The sequence below is a fragment of the Carassius auratus genome, chromosome 36 (assembly GCF_003368295.1).
Source record: "Carassius auratus strain Wakin chromosome 36, ASM336829v1, whole genome shotgun sequence".
Classification (NCBI taxonomy): domain Eukaryota; kingdom Metazoa; phylum Chordata; class Actinopteri; order Cypriniformes; family Cyprinidae; genus Carassius; species Carassius auratus.
Genome location: NC_039278.1, coordinates 2561857 through 2581403, shown reverse-complemented (window position 1 = coordinate 2581403; position 19547 = coordinate 2561857). Strand labels below are relative to the sequence as shown.

At 39.3% G+C, this 19547-nt stretch overlaps 1 protein-coding gene across 2 annotated transcripts in view; it reads left to right on the top strand.

The window, feature by feature from the left end:
* Window positions 1–19547, top strand: part of LOC113054959 (phosphatase and actin regulator 3-like) — a 49013-nt gene that overhangs the window by 18697 nt on the left and 10769 nt on the right. Inside the window, exons 2-8 of one of the 2 annotated variants that reach the window (XM_026220786.1) lie at window positions 2401–2514; window positions 3530–3604; window positions 3712–3849; window positions 4401–4622; window positions 4784–4979; window positions 5739–5917; window positions 6736–6889. In XM_026220786.1, coding sequence (XP_026076571.1) covers window positions 2401–2514; window positions 3530–3604; window positions 3712–3849; window positions 4401–4622; window positions 4784–4979; window positions 5739–5917; window positions 6736–6889 — 1078 coding nt within the window. Of the gene's footprint in view, window positions 1–2352; window positions 2515–3529; window positions 3605–3711; window positions 3850–4400; window positions 4623–4783; window positions 4980–5738; window positions 5918–6735; window positions 6890–19547 lie in introns of both variants that reach the window. The other variant, XM_026220784.1, reaches the window with a different exon arrangement.

Below are 19547 nucleotides of genomic sequence, written 5' to 3'. Positions count from 1 at the left end.
TATTTATTTATATTTTTGTGTTTTTGAAGCTGCAGCCACCAATATAGATAAGCTCACAGATACTATAACTCAATATATATACTTCTGTGAGGATATCTGCATTCCTACCAGGACATTCATATCATTCAATAATGATAAACCATGGTGGGAAAGTCAAACAGCTTTGTCGTGCAAAAGAGGACGCTTACAGAAGTGGGCGTTAAATCTTGTATGACCAGGCCAGAACTAACAAAGGAGATCAGAGCGGCTAAAAACTACTCTGAAGGGCTGAGAAAACAGGTCCTGGCATCAGTACGGACTGGTCTGAGGAACATCAGTCTGTGGAGAATCACCAACTGGCTGACCATCAGTCTCACACCCCTCTCACTCCAATCTGCACTCCTAACCCCCTGCAAACCCCTCCTTCCCTCTCATATCATTACACCTCTGCTTATTTAACCTAAAGAAAGGATTGTAGACGATTGGTTATAATATAAATGTATTTATTACACAGTTTACATCCGTCACTGCTCCTTCTGAGGTTTTAGTTGATGTTGTTGTTTCATTTTGGTGCAGTTTTAGGTGTGACAAACGGAAGAAACAGACAGAGATAGAAGCTCTCAGCGCTGCCCACGGTTCATCTGCACTCTTCCTGAGGTGTCAGCTCTCCGTCTCAGCCAGACTGTGGAGGAGAGATGCTTTTATTCCTGCTCCGTCGCAGGGTTTGAGTCTCCAGCAGCGTGTGTTTGATGGGGTTTGAGATTGATGTACGGGACGAGGTGTGGATATCAAGTTCATCAGCTGTCTGTGAACTGAAGAGCGTGTTGAGCTGCAGGAGAGACTGGATTTCTGTGGGTTATCCAGGATTGCCTTTTCACTTGTTTGTGTGCTGGTGTCTGTGCAGACCATGTGAGACAGGCATGATGCACAGCTCTGTGTCCACTGCTGTTTGTCATAGATCACTGAAACTGGTGGCTCTTCATTTGAGTAACACAGTGGCATTGAGCTTAAAGTGACAAAAAAGTAATTCATGCAACCTGTAAACTAGCTTTCTGTACATCATTATTCACCCATGCCAAGTTCACCCATCATGATCATTCATCAGTCATGTGACTAGTCATAAACCAATCACATTTGGAATAACTAGTGTCAAGCCTGGTCCATCTGTTTTCACACAGCATGTGCGAACACATACGAGAGTAAGGAGAAAACTGAAAGTGTTGTCAGTTTTTTCCTTACTTAGTGCTCTTGTAAGTTTTCAGAAGACTTGGAACATAATGCTCAACTTTATTGGTGTTTTTCATCTGGTTTTAGACGTTCTGTTTTATGAAAAAGAGCAGCATAAACATTCTTCAAGATTTCTCTTTTTGTGTTCTTTGGAAGGAAGAACATTATTCAGGTTTCAAATGACATGAGGTTGAGTGTCAGATTTCATACTAACAGATACATTTCTGGTAAGTTTTTCACGTGTTTCTTTGGCTTTTGAATTAAAACTAATGTTTTGCCTTAGGGGACATGACCCATATGATGTTCCACATTGGAAAACAAATGATGTTGGCACAGAAATTGAACCAGATTGGACCCAGACCTTGCTGCTGTTCTGCAGACACCATTCACTCCCCACAGAACATCCCTGGCTCTTACAGACCCCTTGTGCAGCTGTTATTAACACACATCTCAGGTGGTCTCATGTCAGGACAGCTCTAAATACTGGTGTAAACGGGATCCAAAATGCGATCAGGAGCTATGTTCACAATCACATGCACCCAAATGGATCAATAGAATAGAATAGTCTTCATATAAACACCTCAATGAATGAATTCGAGGACCAATTCTCACTGATGATTTGCATGCATATTACTAGCATACTGACTGATTTTTAATACTTATAAAGCATACTGTATATTAATACCTTATTCTTCATGACTTTATTTGTGATCCCTTAATCCACCCCATACCTATTTAAATTTGCCTTACTAATTATTAATAAGCAGCAAATTAGAAGTTTGTTCAAGAAAAACTCTTGTTCCCTATTCTAAAGTGTTACCATAAATTCAGTTTTGAATGGAATGGAAAAGGTGGTGTAAACCCGAAATAATCCAATCAACGGGACAAAGAATTGAGCATATAAATGCTTGAATCATGTTGTTTTCTATTCAGTTTTTACATTGTTACGTGCAGTGTACATCTTATGAAAATGCATATGCTTGTTGTCATCTCACATCTTTTGAACTGGTTGGTGGAAGTATTTATTAAATATTAGTGTAAATGAGTTGTTCTGAGCTGTACGTCGGGACGTGTCATCATCGCAGTGGCTAGGTTTAGTAGCAGCCTTCTTTGAGGATGTCTTTGCTTGTCTGGTTGTTGTTGTAGATGTAATGGATCAGCAGAGAGCTCTTCACTCTGGTTGTCTCGTGTCAGGGGTCCGGACTCCCCCCGTCCGCCGCAACAGTAAACTGGCCAGCCTGGGACGCATCTTCAAGCCCTGGAAGTGGAGGAAAAAGAAAAATGAGAAACTGAGACAGGGCTCTACAGGTCAGTTCAGTTAAATGTGATACAATATTTGATAAAGGCTACTATTAATTTCACAAAATTAATGAAAATTGAATCAATTTTAAATATCAACAGTCAAATCTGTGGCCTGGCATCTACAGTTCAATAAACAAGAAGTCAATACTGAGTAGCATTTTAGACAGAGTTGTGCATGTTCCTTTGCCACAGTGCAGATAATGTCTAAGCAGGATGGTAGTGTTGTGTTGTTTCTCTCTGAATGAATTCAGATTGGTTCAGTCATGAAGAAATCTACTGGTGTAATATAACCCACAGAAATACTCTCTGAGAAATCTTTAGATTTAGTGCATGAACCGATAGACTATCAGAAACAAACAGACAAGAAACAGTGAAAAGCTTCTGTTTAATAATAGACATAAACATGTACTGAACGCTGATCATGTCCTTATTAAAATGAATTTTGAAAATACAAACAATAAATGAAATTGTGTGTAATAATTTTACCATTAAATAAAAGCTACAAGAGACTGACCATCAAAGACATAACTTTAATTTATGTCTTTAAGTTTTACAATTATTTACATTTTTTTTATGTATTTAAAACATTATTTAAAAAAAAAAAATGTTTTGATTTATATAAATTGTTTTAATAATAATAATAATTATTATTATTATGTAAGAAATTAAATATAATACTTATAAATGATCAAAAATAATATGTTTACACAATAACAAAAGTTTCAATGACATGTTTTATTACCAATGAATTGACTTGACCTTTCTTGTCATTTGTGATTACAGGGTTTTGAAAATTATTATTATTATTATTATTATTATTATTTACTCACAAATAGCAGTTTTTACCTAATAGCTTTACATAACTAGACAAATATATGTTTATTATAAAAATGTCTGTGAGCTCGGTCTTTGGTTGTAAATGACATTGAACAGTCCTAACTCGAGTGATTATCAGTATGTTCCCCACAGGAGACTGAGGACAGTAGTGTTAGTGTTTAACTGTGTCTGATGGCATCTGCAGGGCTGGAGAGGAGAGTGCCCAGCAGACAGAGTCGTGATGATCTGGTCAGGAAGGGCCGGGCAGAAGCTGGCATGGGTGAGAAACGGCCACATCTCTCTTCTCAGCAGGACGCTAGTCTGACCACCAGCAGAGCGCTGAGGCTATTATGAGCATGTGATGACATCTTTCTCCCGTGCTTGCAGAGTCTGGCCCTGTGTGTGGTGGGAGTACAGAGGAGCGAGGGACCCCCCTGCTGGACGAGTCCGACGGGGACGAGCCCATGGCGCCGCTGGCCAGCAACACGGATGATCTCGGCTCTGATGAAGACAATCTGTCCTCAGGTCAGGAGCCGTGAACACATGACCTTCTGCAGAACAGATGAACTGAAAACTGGCTTTATGAACACACATTCCTGAAATTAGGGTTCCCGTCTTTGTCCTTATACTCATGGTTCAACATGCACCTGAGAAATAGTTCATAGTTAAAGTCATTGTAATGGTACTGATGGAGTAGTTTCCCCACAATTCACTGAAAACAGATTTATTTTTCTTTCTTTCTTGTTGAATATTCTGTTTCATGAATATACCGTAGCGCGAGAGTATAAACAGTTCTCACAAATAAATGTCAATAACACATGAAACAAAGACTGTAACAATATTTTCACTATATACATAAATATATATTTTTTTACTTTTACTTATTAGAAGAAAAAAAAAATTCCACAGTGTATGAATATTATGTATGCTATAATGAATATGTATGCAAGTAATGCACATTGTGTATGATTTGGTAAGAAGTGATGACTCATTCAGATTATGAGAGTGGACAGAAGCACTGAAGTAGCACTAGGTGGCAGCAGAGTTTACTCTCTCTTCTGACCGGTCTCTTTCAGAGCGAGACGCCGCAGAGATGACAGAAACAGAAGGGGAACTTGAGCAGAGTGAAGATGAGGAGCAGCCTTGTGTCGAAGCCTCGAGCAGAGGGGCCAGTGTGGGGCCCGCTGAGGCTCCCGAGTGCCACGAGGAGAGAAAAGAGCAGCCACCGCTCAGAGAAGTCCACACTCCTCCAGCCAAACTCGCTGTTAAGCTGCTGACTCGACTGGGCAGCCTGGACAGTCAGTATCATCGAGGGGACAGCCAATGCATTAATAATATATAATGCATATCAAACGCATAGGCTATATAATAGTTTTATAAGCCCAGAGAAGTTCTTGTTTTAAATAATGAAACTAAATTAGTGACAGAAGTGCAATCATTATTGGTTCTTGTCCATTAGGTACCCCCTCTAATCAGAGCCGTCCTGCTCCAGCCACGCTGCCCAGGAACTTCACCCTGCCCAAAGACGCCCTGCGGGGCAGGTTCTCCACCCCCACCGGCTCTCCTTACTTAGGGGTCATGCACCCTCAGCTGCCCCCTAGCTGCATCATCGAGGAACTGCACCGCGCGCTGGCCACCAAACACCGGCAGGACAGGTGAGACGCTCGATCAGGAACAATTCAAACAAATGCTGTCATCACGTACTAAAAGCAGCAAATAAAAGGTGTTTGTTTGGATTGTGTGCTATGTTCTACCGTTCAGAGATTAGGGTTGGTAAAATCCTCACCAAAACATTGCATTTATTTGATCCTGAGTCTCTGTTAACGTGTGATGCTCCGCTGTATTTTCAGCATCATTGCTCGAGTCTTCAGTGTCACATGATCTTCAGAAATCAGAATAATATGATGATTTACTGCTCAAGAAACATTTCTGATTATTATCAGTGTTGAACACAGTTGTGCTGCTCAATGTTTTTGTGGAAATCGTGACACATTTTATTTTTCATGATTCTCTAAAGAAAAGCGAGTTCAAAAGAACAACATTTTATTTAAACCTGATATAATGCGTCTTCCGAATAAAAGTATTAATGTCCTTCAACAACCACAACAAAGCTTTCTGACCCCAAACTTTTTAACAGTAATGTGTGTCATTGTGCACTGAAAATCTTAGTTTTTCTCTGTAATTTATGTAGTGGTTATTTAATGAGGACACTCTGCCGTTATAATACACTACACACTGTTTGACATGATTACTAACCGCTTGGGTTCTCACACATCACATATATCACTGAACTGTTCCTATAGTGTGGCTTTATATAAAGTAGAAACATGGTATAACTGTAGGATATCAAACACAGTCAGGGAGTTCAGCTGCATTATCATCCAGCTGTAATATGTGTTTTCATGCTTTCATAGTTTCCACGGTAAGGAGATGCGTGGTTCCCCCAGACGGCGCTCAGACGGACGGCTGTCCCGCACCGCCAGCACTGAGAATGAGCCCAGCACAGAGAAAGAGGCCGAAGAGAACAAGGAGAACATGCGTCTGGACGAATACTACAGCGACCCGGACAGCTGGAACGAGTCCGTCATCTCCGGTCTGTTTCTGTCCAAAGATTTGGGGACAGTGTTATAGTTTAGCATTATTTGGATTTATTCATAGTCAATATTTTATATTTTAAAATATAACATTTTACTGCTTTTGTTATGGGTATTTCTAATTTGAATTCATTTAATTATATTTTTCACATTGTAGTAATATCCTGTCCACCACCGGGGTTCAGTGGCAGTGACATTTAAACCAAAAAACATCACTCGTATTTTCTGGACATTTGATTGTTTTCAGAGTACTCCTCGTGCCAGAAATGAAGAGTCTTTTCTACTTCTAGACTTGATTTGTCAGCAACATCTGGTGTCCTACTTCTAATGCAGTCTGCTGTCATTACATGTGGGAGAGAGAGAGAGAGAGAGAGAGAGAGAGAGACAGAGAGAGAGAGAGAGAGAGACAGAGAGAGAGAGAGAGAGAAGGGAAACAGGAGTGAATAAAACACACCGGGCAGGGCACACTCAAGTCACCAAAGCAACTTTCAGACTTTTGAAATATTTGATAAGGGAAATCACAAAAAGTTTCTTTTCCCAAGTGATATCTGATTTCTTTTTGTTAACTTCACACATCTCTACCTCTTTACTGACACTTTTGATAAAAAAAACTATTTGGAGCAAAAATGATTGGTCATAGTGGAAATGCTACTAAATTCTACATAGGACTGAGAGTCAGACTGAAGTACATCAAATCATATAGAATGAACGTTATGAAAGCTGTTGCCTCTGGTTATGAATGTGCCTATAGTTAACCCTTGTTTGTCAGTTTCCCCATCATAAATGATCATGTGTAGGTGTATCTGGGTCTGTGCAGGTACACTTCCACCACGAATCAGAAAAGAGCTTCTGGCAGTGAAGCTGCGTAACAGACCCAGCAAACAGGAGCTGGAGGACAGGAACATCTTCCCTGTGCGCAGCGATCAGGAACGCCAGGAGATCCGCCAGCAGATCGAAATGAAGCTTGCCAAGTGAGTCTCGCTGATACACACACATTTCATAAACACTACTGTCCAAAGGTTTTAAGGAGTTCATACTTTTATTCAGCAAGGATGCATTCATTTGATTTAAAAGTGTTCTTCTGAACTATATATCCATAGTAAATATGAAGCAGCACAACTGTTTTCAAAACTGATATTAATCAGAAATGTTGACGATGGAGTAATGATGCTGAAAATACAGCTGCACAGCATGCACAGGAATCGATTACAATTTAAAATACATTCAAAGAGTAATAATATTTCACAATATTACTGCTTTTACTGTATTCCTGATATAATTAATGTAGCCTTGGTGAGCAGAAAATACTTCTTTCAAAATCATAACAAATATTATAGCCTCCAGTTTAATGTCAATGCACGTCATGAGTGTATTCAGTACAGCACACTTCAGCCATTGGGGGGAGTTACAACATTTCCTTTCGTTCCTGTGTAGCCCAAGCAAAAACGATCACACTCTAATATGAACACCCTTTGTTTTCTGTGGTGTTTGAGTCAACAGACTGACATGAGCTGGAAAAAAAAAAAATTCTATAGTCACTGAACCATTTTGTGTTTATTCCTAGTTTTTGCGATGTGAGTGATTTAAATATGTGTTTTGGATCATTGTTCTGCTAGAATATTCAACTACAACCAGTTTAGGCTTTCTGAGTCAGTCAGTCGTAGATTTAACATTAACTAGTAGTTTATGACATTGTGTCTACTAACAAGCTGTCTAGGGGACTTTGAATAAAACATAGGCCCCACATCCATCAGTACACTTGTCCGGAGAGATGAGCTACCTTTTATCAGTCAGAACTTCTGTCCCTTGTTTCGGACTCATTTCACTGCAGAAACCAGTTCCTCTAAAAGTTCCAGTGATGTTTGGCAAACAGCAGGCACATGAGTTTGTTACTGGATGATAGCAAACGCTGTTTTTCTTAGGAATAATTTGTGGTTATGTAGGTGGCGTCTGATGGTAGTTTTGGAAATTGTCTGACCCAAGACCAACTAAACTCTGCAATTCCTCAACTCTGACCCGTTCATAATTTTAAAAAGTGGGTTTATAGATTTGTTTTGTGCTGTAAAAAAATGATCTATTTAAAGATTTGTTCAAATTAATCAGTTGAGAATCTGATTGGGTGGGTCTTACAAAAGGTAAACGGATTAGATATTTAAGGGTGTCACAGATTTGCATAGAGCAAGAGTCAGATAAACCTCATTTGTCTGGCTCTACAGAAAGCTTTCGGCCATGCAGCTTTTAGGATGGCCAGATGTCCTGCGAAAATACAGAGCTATCCCATACAAAACAGGACATCTGCTTACCGTAAGTGGTCTGAAAGCCATTTCATTTAGAGAAAAGACTAATCAACACAGACTTTGTAAACCTGCTCATGTAAACCTTACAGCAGTGATACATGCTTGTGTCGCAGTGGTATTTTTATTCTTGCTTTGAATTTAGTTTCTTGTTTTCTTGCCTTGGATTCTATTAAATAAGACCATCTTCAGGCGTCCTCATTTATCATTTATGTTTCTTGCTTAAGTTGCTTAAGTCATTAACTGGTTATGCCTCCTCAGTGACCGGGTAATAAACAGCCATTTCGGCCAGTGTCCTCTTGGTTCCAGTGTGTTCCTCCTCCTCAGCTGTGACTATAAGTGAACTAATAAAACATTAATGAGAACAGTGTGTGTAATCCCAATGGCTGTAAATAACTGGAGACTTGCTGAAGTAAGCTTATGATAGCAGAGACTGCTAACAGCCAATGCTTTCCACTAAGCAACTGTTTGCTCTATTAAAGCTGGGCTGATTGTTCTACCTGTGTCTTCTGTGAAAGCTCAAGTCACACATGCGCAGTGAATTTGTTTAGCATTGATTGGTTGTTCCTGCTGGTGGCAGCACTGATGCTGGGTGTTGTTTTGCAGTCAAAAAAGAAGGGACAACTTAGCAACAAACTAGTGGAGAATGAAACAACAATAGACAGCAAATAGTCATTGGATATTGAATGACCTAATGTAGGGTGCCTGCAATAACACAGCTTGACCAGTGTGGCATTGTAGTGCAAGACTGTAATTCAGTGCACCCTGCTGCAATCCAGTAGAAGAATATGGAGTCAAAATAATGCCAGATATATACGCAAAAAAGTGTGTATATATTTATTCTTTATTTTTGTTTGCAACACTTAATTTTTTTCTCCCAATACTTTATTTTCTTTTGCAATTCGTTATTTTTGTTCGCAAAAAGCAGAATTATTATTATTATTTTTTTGCGTATATATACGGCATTATTTGGTGTAAAGGCACCATTATACTCATGGTAACGTTCTTTGGCTTTGTTTTTCATTAGGGGATAAAGAAAGTTTGATAATTTGCAAACATCCTGATGCCACCCGTGCTGCTAAGAGTGACATTTAGATGACTATACAAATATCTGCTGTAAGTTTTCCTCTCGGTGAAAAAATAAACACAACAAGCATGACGGCAGTGAGAAAAGAGCAGTTTAGAAAGCATCTGATCTCAGTGATGCTGATATGTTTGCACTTCTGCTTTATCTGTATAGTGCTATATAGAATGGATTGCTTTAAAGCAAGCAGCTTTGCAGTACTTAACATGAAAAAAAAAAGAACAGTGTCAGTGTCGCTTTCAGGTGCACACATCTGAGTGGTGTGCAGTTAGCATGTAATAATAACACATGGAGCGATAATGAGTTGACTGAGAGTCTAGAGGTTTGGCAGGGGTCTCGCCTTCCTCTGACACTCTCTCTCGAATTCCCATTGAGAGATTTTGGAAGACAAGCACCCACGTGTCGTGTGATGCCACACACACACATATGCAGTATTTCACACTTTTGTGGCAGAATTGTTTGTAATAATGAGGTATTATGCTCTGTGAGTGGTTGCCAGGGTTGCATGTTATTCCCAGGGTATTCTGGGTATTTACTTGGTGTTGCTTACTTGCCAGGTAAGAAGATCCCACCCCAAAGTTTCCGTAGCATTCTAGCTCATTCTCATTCATTGCAAGTTGGAGGGATTTTCAAGGCCCTGATATACTTTTCATTTTCTTCCCAGGGGTGAACACAAGTTTAGAATAATTGCACAAAGGTACTGTTTGCGATCTTTCTGACATTTGCAGTAGTCAATCATACGATGGGTTAAGACATACTTTTTTGGGGCATTAGATAACGGCAGAACCTAGACCCCACAATGTTAGCCAACTTCAGAACTGTCTCAAATTTGGCATTTATCAATAAGCTTTTGGAGAAAGCACTGTTGAAAGTTTCAAATGCTATTTTAGTAATCTGTGATTCTGGCAGATATGCTGTGCTTGTGCTCTTTGATTTGACTGCCGCATTTGATACGGTATATCACTATGTTCTCATTGCCCATTTGGAGCACTGCACGGGCATTAAAGTGTCTTGAATTGGTTTACATCTTGTTTTTTGTTTTTTGTTTTTCAGTAAAAAAAATTTTTCATGCAGGGTTTCTCAGGGATCCATTCTGGCTCCCATTCTTTTTTTCAGATACATGCTCACACTTGGTTCTGTCTTCAGGAAGTATGGGTTGTCATTCCATTGTTACGTTTATCTGCCTTTAAAGTGAAATTCAGACGTTCTGGACACTCTCATGGCTTGCTTGTCAGATGTTAAGTCCTGGTTGTCTTTAAACTTTCTGAATTTGAATGGGAGTAAAACTGAAATGATTGTTTTTGGACCTTCAGATTCAATTCATAGTCCCAAAATAAATATTGGTGGGCTGTCTTCTTGTGTGAAGACATCAGTGAAAATTCTGGGTGTTTTTTTTAATGAGTCTCTGAAATTTGATGAGCAGATAGACTGTTTTTTGTAAAAAACAACACATCAAAAAAGTAATACAAGCTTTTCTTTCTTCCAGGCTATATTACTGTAATTCTCTATATGTTTAGATTAGCTGACCAGCTCTGTCCTGATTATAGTTACTCTTACAGAAAATAAGTTTATTCAATTGTGCTTTTAGTAAACTTCCTTTAAACTAAAAATAGGAAAGTATACTTTCAGTCTACTTCAAATATACTTCAAATGACATTTAAGTATATTTGACTTAAATTTCAAAAACACAAGCGAAGAAGAAACCGAAACAACAGATGCTCCACATGTAATGTAACGTGATCAAAACTGTGAAGCGTTATAGAATCAAATGTCGATCCACGAAGAGGTAATGACTGTCAAGCTTTGGGGTGTTGAATGACTACATCTACATTTTTATTTTCAACTTTTTGTTAAAAATGTTTCTTTCTTTCTTTCTTTTTTATTTATGAAACTTACTATTCAGGTGTTTATAAAAAATAATTATTTACGCTAGAATTTATTTTGTTTGTTTGTTTACAAGCAGATACTCTGTTCTTTCTTTTGATTTTTGTATGTTCAGATATTCATATAAAAAAAAATATTATACAAATTAATACTTAATATGAACCTAGTAGTGAACTTAAAGTATGATGTACAGTTGAAAACTTTAAGAAAACTTGCTAGTATACTTACAGTATAAAACTACTAAACAAGTAGTTTACTGAGACTGTACAGAGTGTACTAAAACTGCTATAAGTATTTAATTTGTAAACTATCAGTATACAGTACCTATATACGGATACCTTTAGTATAATTGCAGTACAAACTAAAACATAGATGTAAACTAGTTGTGTATTCAACATTTACTACAGTTACAGGTGCTGGTCATATAATTAGAATATCATCAAAAAGTTGATTTATTTCACTAATTCCATTCAAAAAGTGAAACTTGTATATTATATTCATTCATTACACAGACTGATATATTTCAAATGTTTATTTCTTTTAATTTTGATGATTATAACTGACAGCTAATGAAAACCCTGCTGGGAAATTCAGCTATGAGCTCGATTTTAATGGTCGTTTATAATCTTTAGTCCATTGTTGGAATCTGATGTTGAAATCTGGATGTTAAGATGTTCTGAAATGTTGGCTGAAGGGTTGCCCTCTGTCATGTTGTTACAGGTGTAAGTATGCAGGGAGTTAGTGTGTGCGTTCAGTCTCGGATGGGTAACTCACACTCCTCTGGGAGTCTGCTTATGTAAGGCCTCCACTTACACAACCGAACGCATGCAGATCGATCTCGGACACAATGGTGAGGGTGAACTATACTGAGGTGTTAAGAGGAACGGATCCTGGTTCATATCGTGTCTCAGAGTGTTAGGATTTCATATGGATGAGTGTGTGTCAGAACCCCTGAAATTTGTCACTGTACGAAATCAGCACATGATGGGCTTCACATGATGTTCATTTGGGCATGACACGACATCACTTATATATAATTGTTTATCTTATAGTTTTTTTTGACTACAATGAAGTGATTGCATGTGAAAAATTCACTGATACAATGCTAGAGTGTTTTGAGTGATTGTTAGGTTGTCAAGAAACTGTATGATTTGAGGTAACATTTTGGGCCCTATTTTAACAGTCTAAGCACATGGTCTGAAGTGCACTAAAGGTGCACTTAGGTCATGTCCAAATCCACTTTTGCTATTTTAACAATGGGAAAACGTTAAGCAAGCCTGGAGCATGGTCTAAACGGGTTGTCGCTATTCTCTTAAAGCTGCGGTAGGTAACTTTTGGCGCTCTAGCGGTTAATAAACAGAACTGCTTGCGTCTTGCGGAAGAACATCGTAGCCGGAACTACTTCTCTCTGTTTATGTCTATGAAGAATCACAAAGGTACTGGGTTACTCCGCCGCGGTACCCCTGAAGCAATCTAAAATAGTCTGAATATAAACACTTATTATAGGTGTACCCTAGTGATTCAGGACAAGCTAAAAACACGGTTTGGAAAATGGATTCATGGTGTACTCGCTTATTATATACATTTTGTATACTTTGAACACAAAAAAAAGTTACGGATCCCAGCTCTGATTGGTTTTTTCTCTTACTGCTCCCGCACATGGATGGAGTCTTGGAGGGGTCCCCTGCCGCTGTGACAATACCGCTCCAATTCCGGTGGTCGAGGCATCCACTTCCACCTCGAAGATGAGGATGTCCTCTATGTAAACTATAACAAAGTGGTTGAGATACTCCCGGAGCACCTCATGCATGAAGTCTTGGAAGACTGAGGGGGCGTTAACTAGACCATACGGCATCACCCTATACTCGTAGTGGCCAGTAGGGGTCACAAATGCGGTCCTCCATTCATCACCCTCTCGAATACGGATGAGGTTATATCCACTTCTGAGATTTAACTTTGAAAAGATGACTGCTCTTCTGAGCTGTTCTAGGGCGGCTGGGACGAGGGGAAGAGGGTACTGGAATTTGACTGTACCTTGGTTTAATGCCCGGTAGTCAATGCAGGGTCGCAGACCTCCGTCCTTCTTGGCCACGAAGGAGAAGCTGGAAGCGGACGGGGATTTGGATGGATCTATGTAACCTTGTTTTATAGCCTCTTCAATGTACTCCTCCATGGCCTTCTGTTCCGGAAGCGAGAGCAGGCAGATCTTCCTGTGAGGCACTGACGCACCTGGAATCAGGTCAATGGCACAATCCCAAGGGTGGTGAGGAGGAACTTGTGAGGCTTTGTGTGGGCAAAAGACGTCTTGGAACTCTTGGTAACAAGGTGGGAATATCAATGGAGCGTTTATCAACAGGGCTTTCAACAGAGGTGGCATTGATGGGTAAGGCTTCAGAGGTCCTTATCAGTGGAGAGGGTCTGTGAAGGAAGCAGGATGGGAAACACTGGTCATCCCACCGGAGGATTTCACCTGTTGACCAGGAGACGACTGGGTTATGTTGTACCAGCCACGGACAACTGAGAATGATGTCTGCTGTTGATTCTTCCAACACTAGGAAGGTTAAGGGGTTTTCCGGTGATGGTGATTAGTGTAGTTTTGGTTGTGCTGGCTGATAGCTTGAGCTGGCGGCAGAGGTTCCCTGAGATAAAGTTCCCGGGTGACCCTGTAACTGGAAGAGTGATGTTGTCAGCAGTAAGTTGTACAATGGTGGTGAGTGGATTCATCTTAATAGGTGATGGTTGGATATAACTCACTGCTGGCCGTGGTGGGTGAAGGGAGCAGGCCAGGATGAGGTGGTTTCCTGAGCCACAGTAGAGGCATAGTCCCTGGGTCACCCGCCTCTGTCGCTCAGTAGGTGTTAAACGATGGCTATCGGTTTGCATTGGTTCGTTGTGGTTGATGAGTCCTTGCCGGAGAAGCTGGGTGGCAGAGTGAGATATCAGTAACTGCCGCAACGAATCCACCAGGTCTTGAAAAGGATCGGCTTTGCTCATCCTCAGCTTTTCCTGTCCGATCTTCTGTAACAAATGGACTGGGACAGAGGATTGGTGGAAACTGGCATTTATTGAAGGAAGCAGAATATAACAGTGGGTGAATAGTGAATGGAGATTGAAGGAGGATCCTTGTCAATGGGTATCAACTCGCTGGATGGGGTGACCAGAGTCATCGAGGATGGTGACCAGAGTGGTGGATGGTTAGCACACTCCTCGGCGATGGTGAGTAGAGGAGATACTGATAGAGGTAACACTGGAGAGTAACTGGGACCACTGGATGGAGAAGGCAGATCACTGAGAGAGAAGGTAAACACAAATGGTTAGTATTAGTAGGAGTCAACTCAAGTAACTAGCAGGGCAATATTTCGCTGGGTAGTCACGAGATCGGACAACTGAGGATCCGAGGTGTGTGCCTTTATAGTGCTGGGGAAGATTGATAATTGGATGGTGAACAGGTGCTGATGATTAATATTCAGGTGAGGGAGGGCGTTGTGATGAGCCTGACCCTGACCAACTTGTGACTTATTAAATATAATTTAAGAAGTTGTGTAGTGTATTCCAGCCTTTATGTGTAACCTTTTAACTTTTAAGTATGACCATTAGTAATAATATAAATAAATAACTGGTATTGATAGCAAAATATATATAAATAAATATCAGTGGTTTCTGGTTGAATAGTTTAAATAAATAATACTTCTGATTATTCACTACTTGTGTCTTATGCATTATATAATGTATTAATGTGATATTATTATAAAGTTTTACTAAGAAAATCCTTTTTTTTTTCTTTTTTTTCTGGGGTTCCCTATGTTGGCTGGGGGTCTGGTGGGGGATCCCTGGATCTGTAAATGTTGAAACCCTCTAAACTAGATCAATGTTTTGCATACAGAAGTAAAAGCAGATGCTTGGGTGACCAGATTTGAAGGGAACTTTATAGTGTTACAGGAACTTAAGAAACTGGTGCATAGTTAACACGTGAACAGCTGACATGATCCATGCGCTCAGCAGTGAATCAGACTCAGAAAGCCCACAGCAGAGGACCCAGATCAGACCGGGCGGCCGTGTAACCGGAGCTCTGCGAGTATGCTGGGTAAACACAGGTGCTGCTCCCCCCCGTCACAGAGACAGCAGTGTGCACATTGTCTGTTTTGTCTGGTGCTGGGAGATCATCTTTAGCAACAATGACTGGTCAACAGAAATCTGATGCCCTGGTTTTCAGCAGAGGCCAAACATGCTGCTCTGACCAATATGTTCTGGGTACCAGGTGGTTTAATAGCTCAAGAGACTTAATGTGATCTTAATTGTGTTTTGTGGAAGTATCGATCATTTGGTCATGGAAGAATTTGATGAAAAATGTGCTTCACATTGCAGTCTCTGAATTGTGGTGAATCTGACACAGAATGTGCAAAACTTACACAAAGTCTCCATTTGCTCTCTCATTATAGACAGGTGAAACAGTTGAGAGATCTCACTTTCTATGTTCATTTCTTTGAGTATGCTTTGATTCAGCACCAAATGGCAGCTTATGTATTGACCTATATTACTGTATATATATCATATCAACATCTTCGTCTTAATGAAAGTTAGTACTGTTTGCCTCTGTCTTCTTTCAGCTAACAGACATTTGTGTTCTCTGCCAATCATGGCATCAGTAATTATTAAGCTGACTGAATAATAGAGAAGAAAACATATCGGCATATATTCATATTCACATGCAGTTGACTCACAGCTAGTATAGGGTTAACTAAAACAACAACAACAACAACAACAACAAACAACAAAAACATTAACTGACATAAAATGTTTATTATTATTATTATTATTATTATTATTAACTGGTTTTATTTCAGCTAGTTGCCAATGAAATATATGGCAGTAATCTGTGGCAGGACAGCTCTCGAAATGAGAATTTTCAAATAAAAAAGTTTATTGGAATTATTTTTCGACCATATATATTTATATATCCATCATTTAACAAGTGGCTGGAGATTCAGGCATTGCAGTACTACTTAAATAGAGTATAGATGGTCTGTTATTAAAGCTAGGAGTACTGAGTACTGTACAGTTTGTTGTTATATTTTGTAAAAGATCTGGCTGTAGCCTGGTTAGGAAATAAAGCTCTGTCTGGTCGTTTGAATCAACTGACATGATCTTCTCATTCTTTGTACATGCTCTTGTGTAACACTGTTTTGGGCACATCAGCATCTGCATTGTGCCAGACTGCGCCAAAAGCAGGCGGCTGGGAAGGGGGATCCCTCTCTGCTATTTTTAGTCTGCTGCATTGTCAGTCGCACTGAAAAACCAGAGCAGGACAACAGATCAATCCTCTACGTCACTGTTGCTACCTCCAGGAGGGAAGAGATTGCATTCAGCCCTCTCACAGCCCGCCACGCTGCCAATTTCCAATCCCATCCTGTCATAGTGACCCACTGTTCCCTGTCGACCTTGGCTTGCTGTAATGAACTCACATCCTGCCTGTGACCGTCTCCATGGCAGATCCTCGTGCCCTTCTTGGCATGACCTTACTATCAATAGCCCTTCTCAAACAGTGAGGACTCACGCTGTGGCTAAATATAGACAGGCGAGCTGATGAATTATGCATGGCCATACACACAGACCTCAGCGGCCGTCCTCTGCAAACGCTCGCCGTTCACGGGAGCAGAGCGCAGCTCCTGATAGAGACAGGGAGAATATGACAGCTGGCTGTTTAGTGTGCGATGCTGCATCTTCGTTTTGTGCACTGTAAAACCTGACAAGTAAACTTAACTCAAACCGTTTGAGTAAACAGATTACCTTGATTTAAACCCTGTAAGTTTTAAAACTTTGCATTCAAATAATTAAGTGATTAACTAAGTGCTGACTGAGAATTAGTGATGAACAGCTGCTGCTAACAAACAGAATCACTGAAGAAAAGAGAAACACAAGAACTACTACAACTGACTTCAGACACAGTCTTAGATGAAATCAACTGAAATAAAATACATGAAATCTCTCAAGATCTGATTAAACAACCCCACAAACAGCATCACCAGCTCCACTTATTAATAACCAGACTGACTTTATTTCTGTCAGACGTCTACAGAAGATCTTATTGAGAATGAACTAAGGTTTAGATGTTGATTTATTGTTTCATTTGAAGTAACCATGTTAGAGATCAGTGTTTGCTTTAGTTGGGCTCTTGACCCTTGACTTCTGTCTTAGTCTTTTCTCTGGCTGTTATAACTGTGTGTTTCTAAAACACATTTGTTATAATCCAAAAGTCCAGAAGAAATGCCATCAGGTGTTAACCTGTACCTAGATGTAGGTTGTTTTACTTTATATTGGTATAACAACCAATTATATATATTATTATGCAACTGCTAGGAGTCTAATCTCTGATGAAATTTGGGTTGTGTAATTTGACTTATTATAGTAAAAGTGATTCGAAAGCCAGTGGTTCTGTAATAAGCAGTTAATACAAAGACTTTCCAAACAGTTTGATCTTCTACGGTGTCAAACAGTCACACAAAGACATCAATAATCAGAATATGAACCTCAACAATGGTGACCATAAAAAAATAAAATAAAAATGCTGCAGAGCATGCTGGGCGCCATGGATGAGTTTTTTACTACAATAGTACCCAGCATGCATTGCAGCATGTTTTTTTTGTCACCATTGTTGAGGTTCATATTCTGATTATTGATGTCTGTGTTTGACCAGTTACTGGAATAGAAGACAAATGTATGTGTACACAATGTTTATGAAGTCATTTTTATATTAACTATCACATAATCACTGGCTCTTAGTGTCATTTTTATTAGGTCGTCTTCTACTAATTACACATTTGTTTCATCAGAGATTAGACTCCGATTAGACCGATCGATATTTGTGAACAATAATGAATAATTATCATCACCTATATAAAGTATAACAACCTACATCTAGGTACAGGTTAACACCTGATGGCATTTCTTCTGGGCTTTTGAGTTACAACAAATGTGTTTTAGAAACACACGGTTATAACAGCCAAAGAAAAAACTAAGACAGAAATCAAGGGTCAAGAGCCCAACTAAAGCAAACACTGATCTCTAACATGGTTACTTCAAATGAAACAATAAATCAACATCTAAACCTTAGTTCATTCTCAATAAGATCTTCTGTAGACGTCTGACAGAAATAAAGTCAGTCTGGTTATTAATAAATGGAGCTGGTGATGCTGTTTGTGGGGTTGTTTAATCAGATCTTGAGAGATTTCCTGTATTTTATTTCAGTTGATTTCATCTAAGTCTGTGTCTGAAGTCAGTTGTAGTAGTTCTTGTGTTTCTCTTTTCTTCAGTGATTCTGTTTGTTAACAGCAGCTGTTCATCACTAATTCTCAGTCAGCACTTAGTTAATCGCTTAATTACTTAATTGCAATGTATATCTTCTTTCAATGAACTCAACTGAATTAAGTTCAGAGTACTCGTAACTGTAAGTTTTTTTCAACTTAAATGGTTTAAGGCAATCAGTTTCCTCAAATGGTTTGAGTTAACATAACTTGTCAGGTTTGAGTGAGGCTGTATCTGAAGTCAGCTGTTGTTCCTTTCTCTCTTTTCTTCAGTAATTCTGTTTGTTAACAGCAGGTGTTCATCACTAAAGCTCAATTAATCACTTAATCACTTAATTGCAATGTATATCTTCTTTCAGTGAACTCAACTGAATTAAGTTCAGAGTACTCATAACTGTTAGTTTTTTCAACTTAAATGGTTTAAGGCAATCGGTTTCCTCAAACAGTTTGAGTTAACATAACTTAAGGATATCTGTTTACTCAAACCGTTTGAGTTAAGTTTACTTGTCGGGTATTACAGTCAAGGCAATCGGTTTACTCAAACGATTTGAGTTAAGTTAACTTGTCGGGTTTTACAGTGTGGCAACGACTCGATGCTAAAATAACAAGACGCCCACTCACAGATGCTCCACAAAACCACAGCCAGATTCACACTTAGGTTTCCATTAGGGCATCAGCTTTATTTGTCAGCGCTCTATTCTGTAGATAAAACATTTAAACAATAGATCTGTAAATCTGCAAGTGATTGAAGGATCAGCAGACTATGTTTTTAAGAGGCTGAAAACAGAGGTCTCGTCTATCTCCCAATGTTTTTAGTGAAGTATTTTAACAATGGAATATGTTCAACTCTGAAAACTGCAATGCCTTCTAAAGGAAAATCTAAATCGGCATGATGTGACTATAAACTGACACCCATCACATGAATGTCATGCTGTTGTGCACAATGCAGGGGAATATGTAGTCTAGAATAGTTCCTTCTTCCAGAAATCACCCAATGTATAAATAAAGTCCGTTGCTATTTTTAGAAGGAACAGTTTATAGCCACATCACGACTCGGTGCACACGG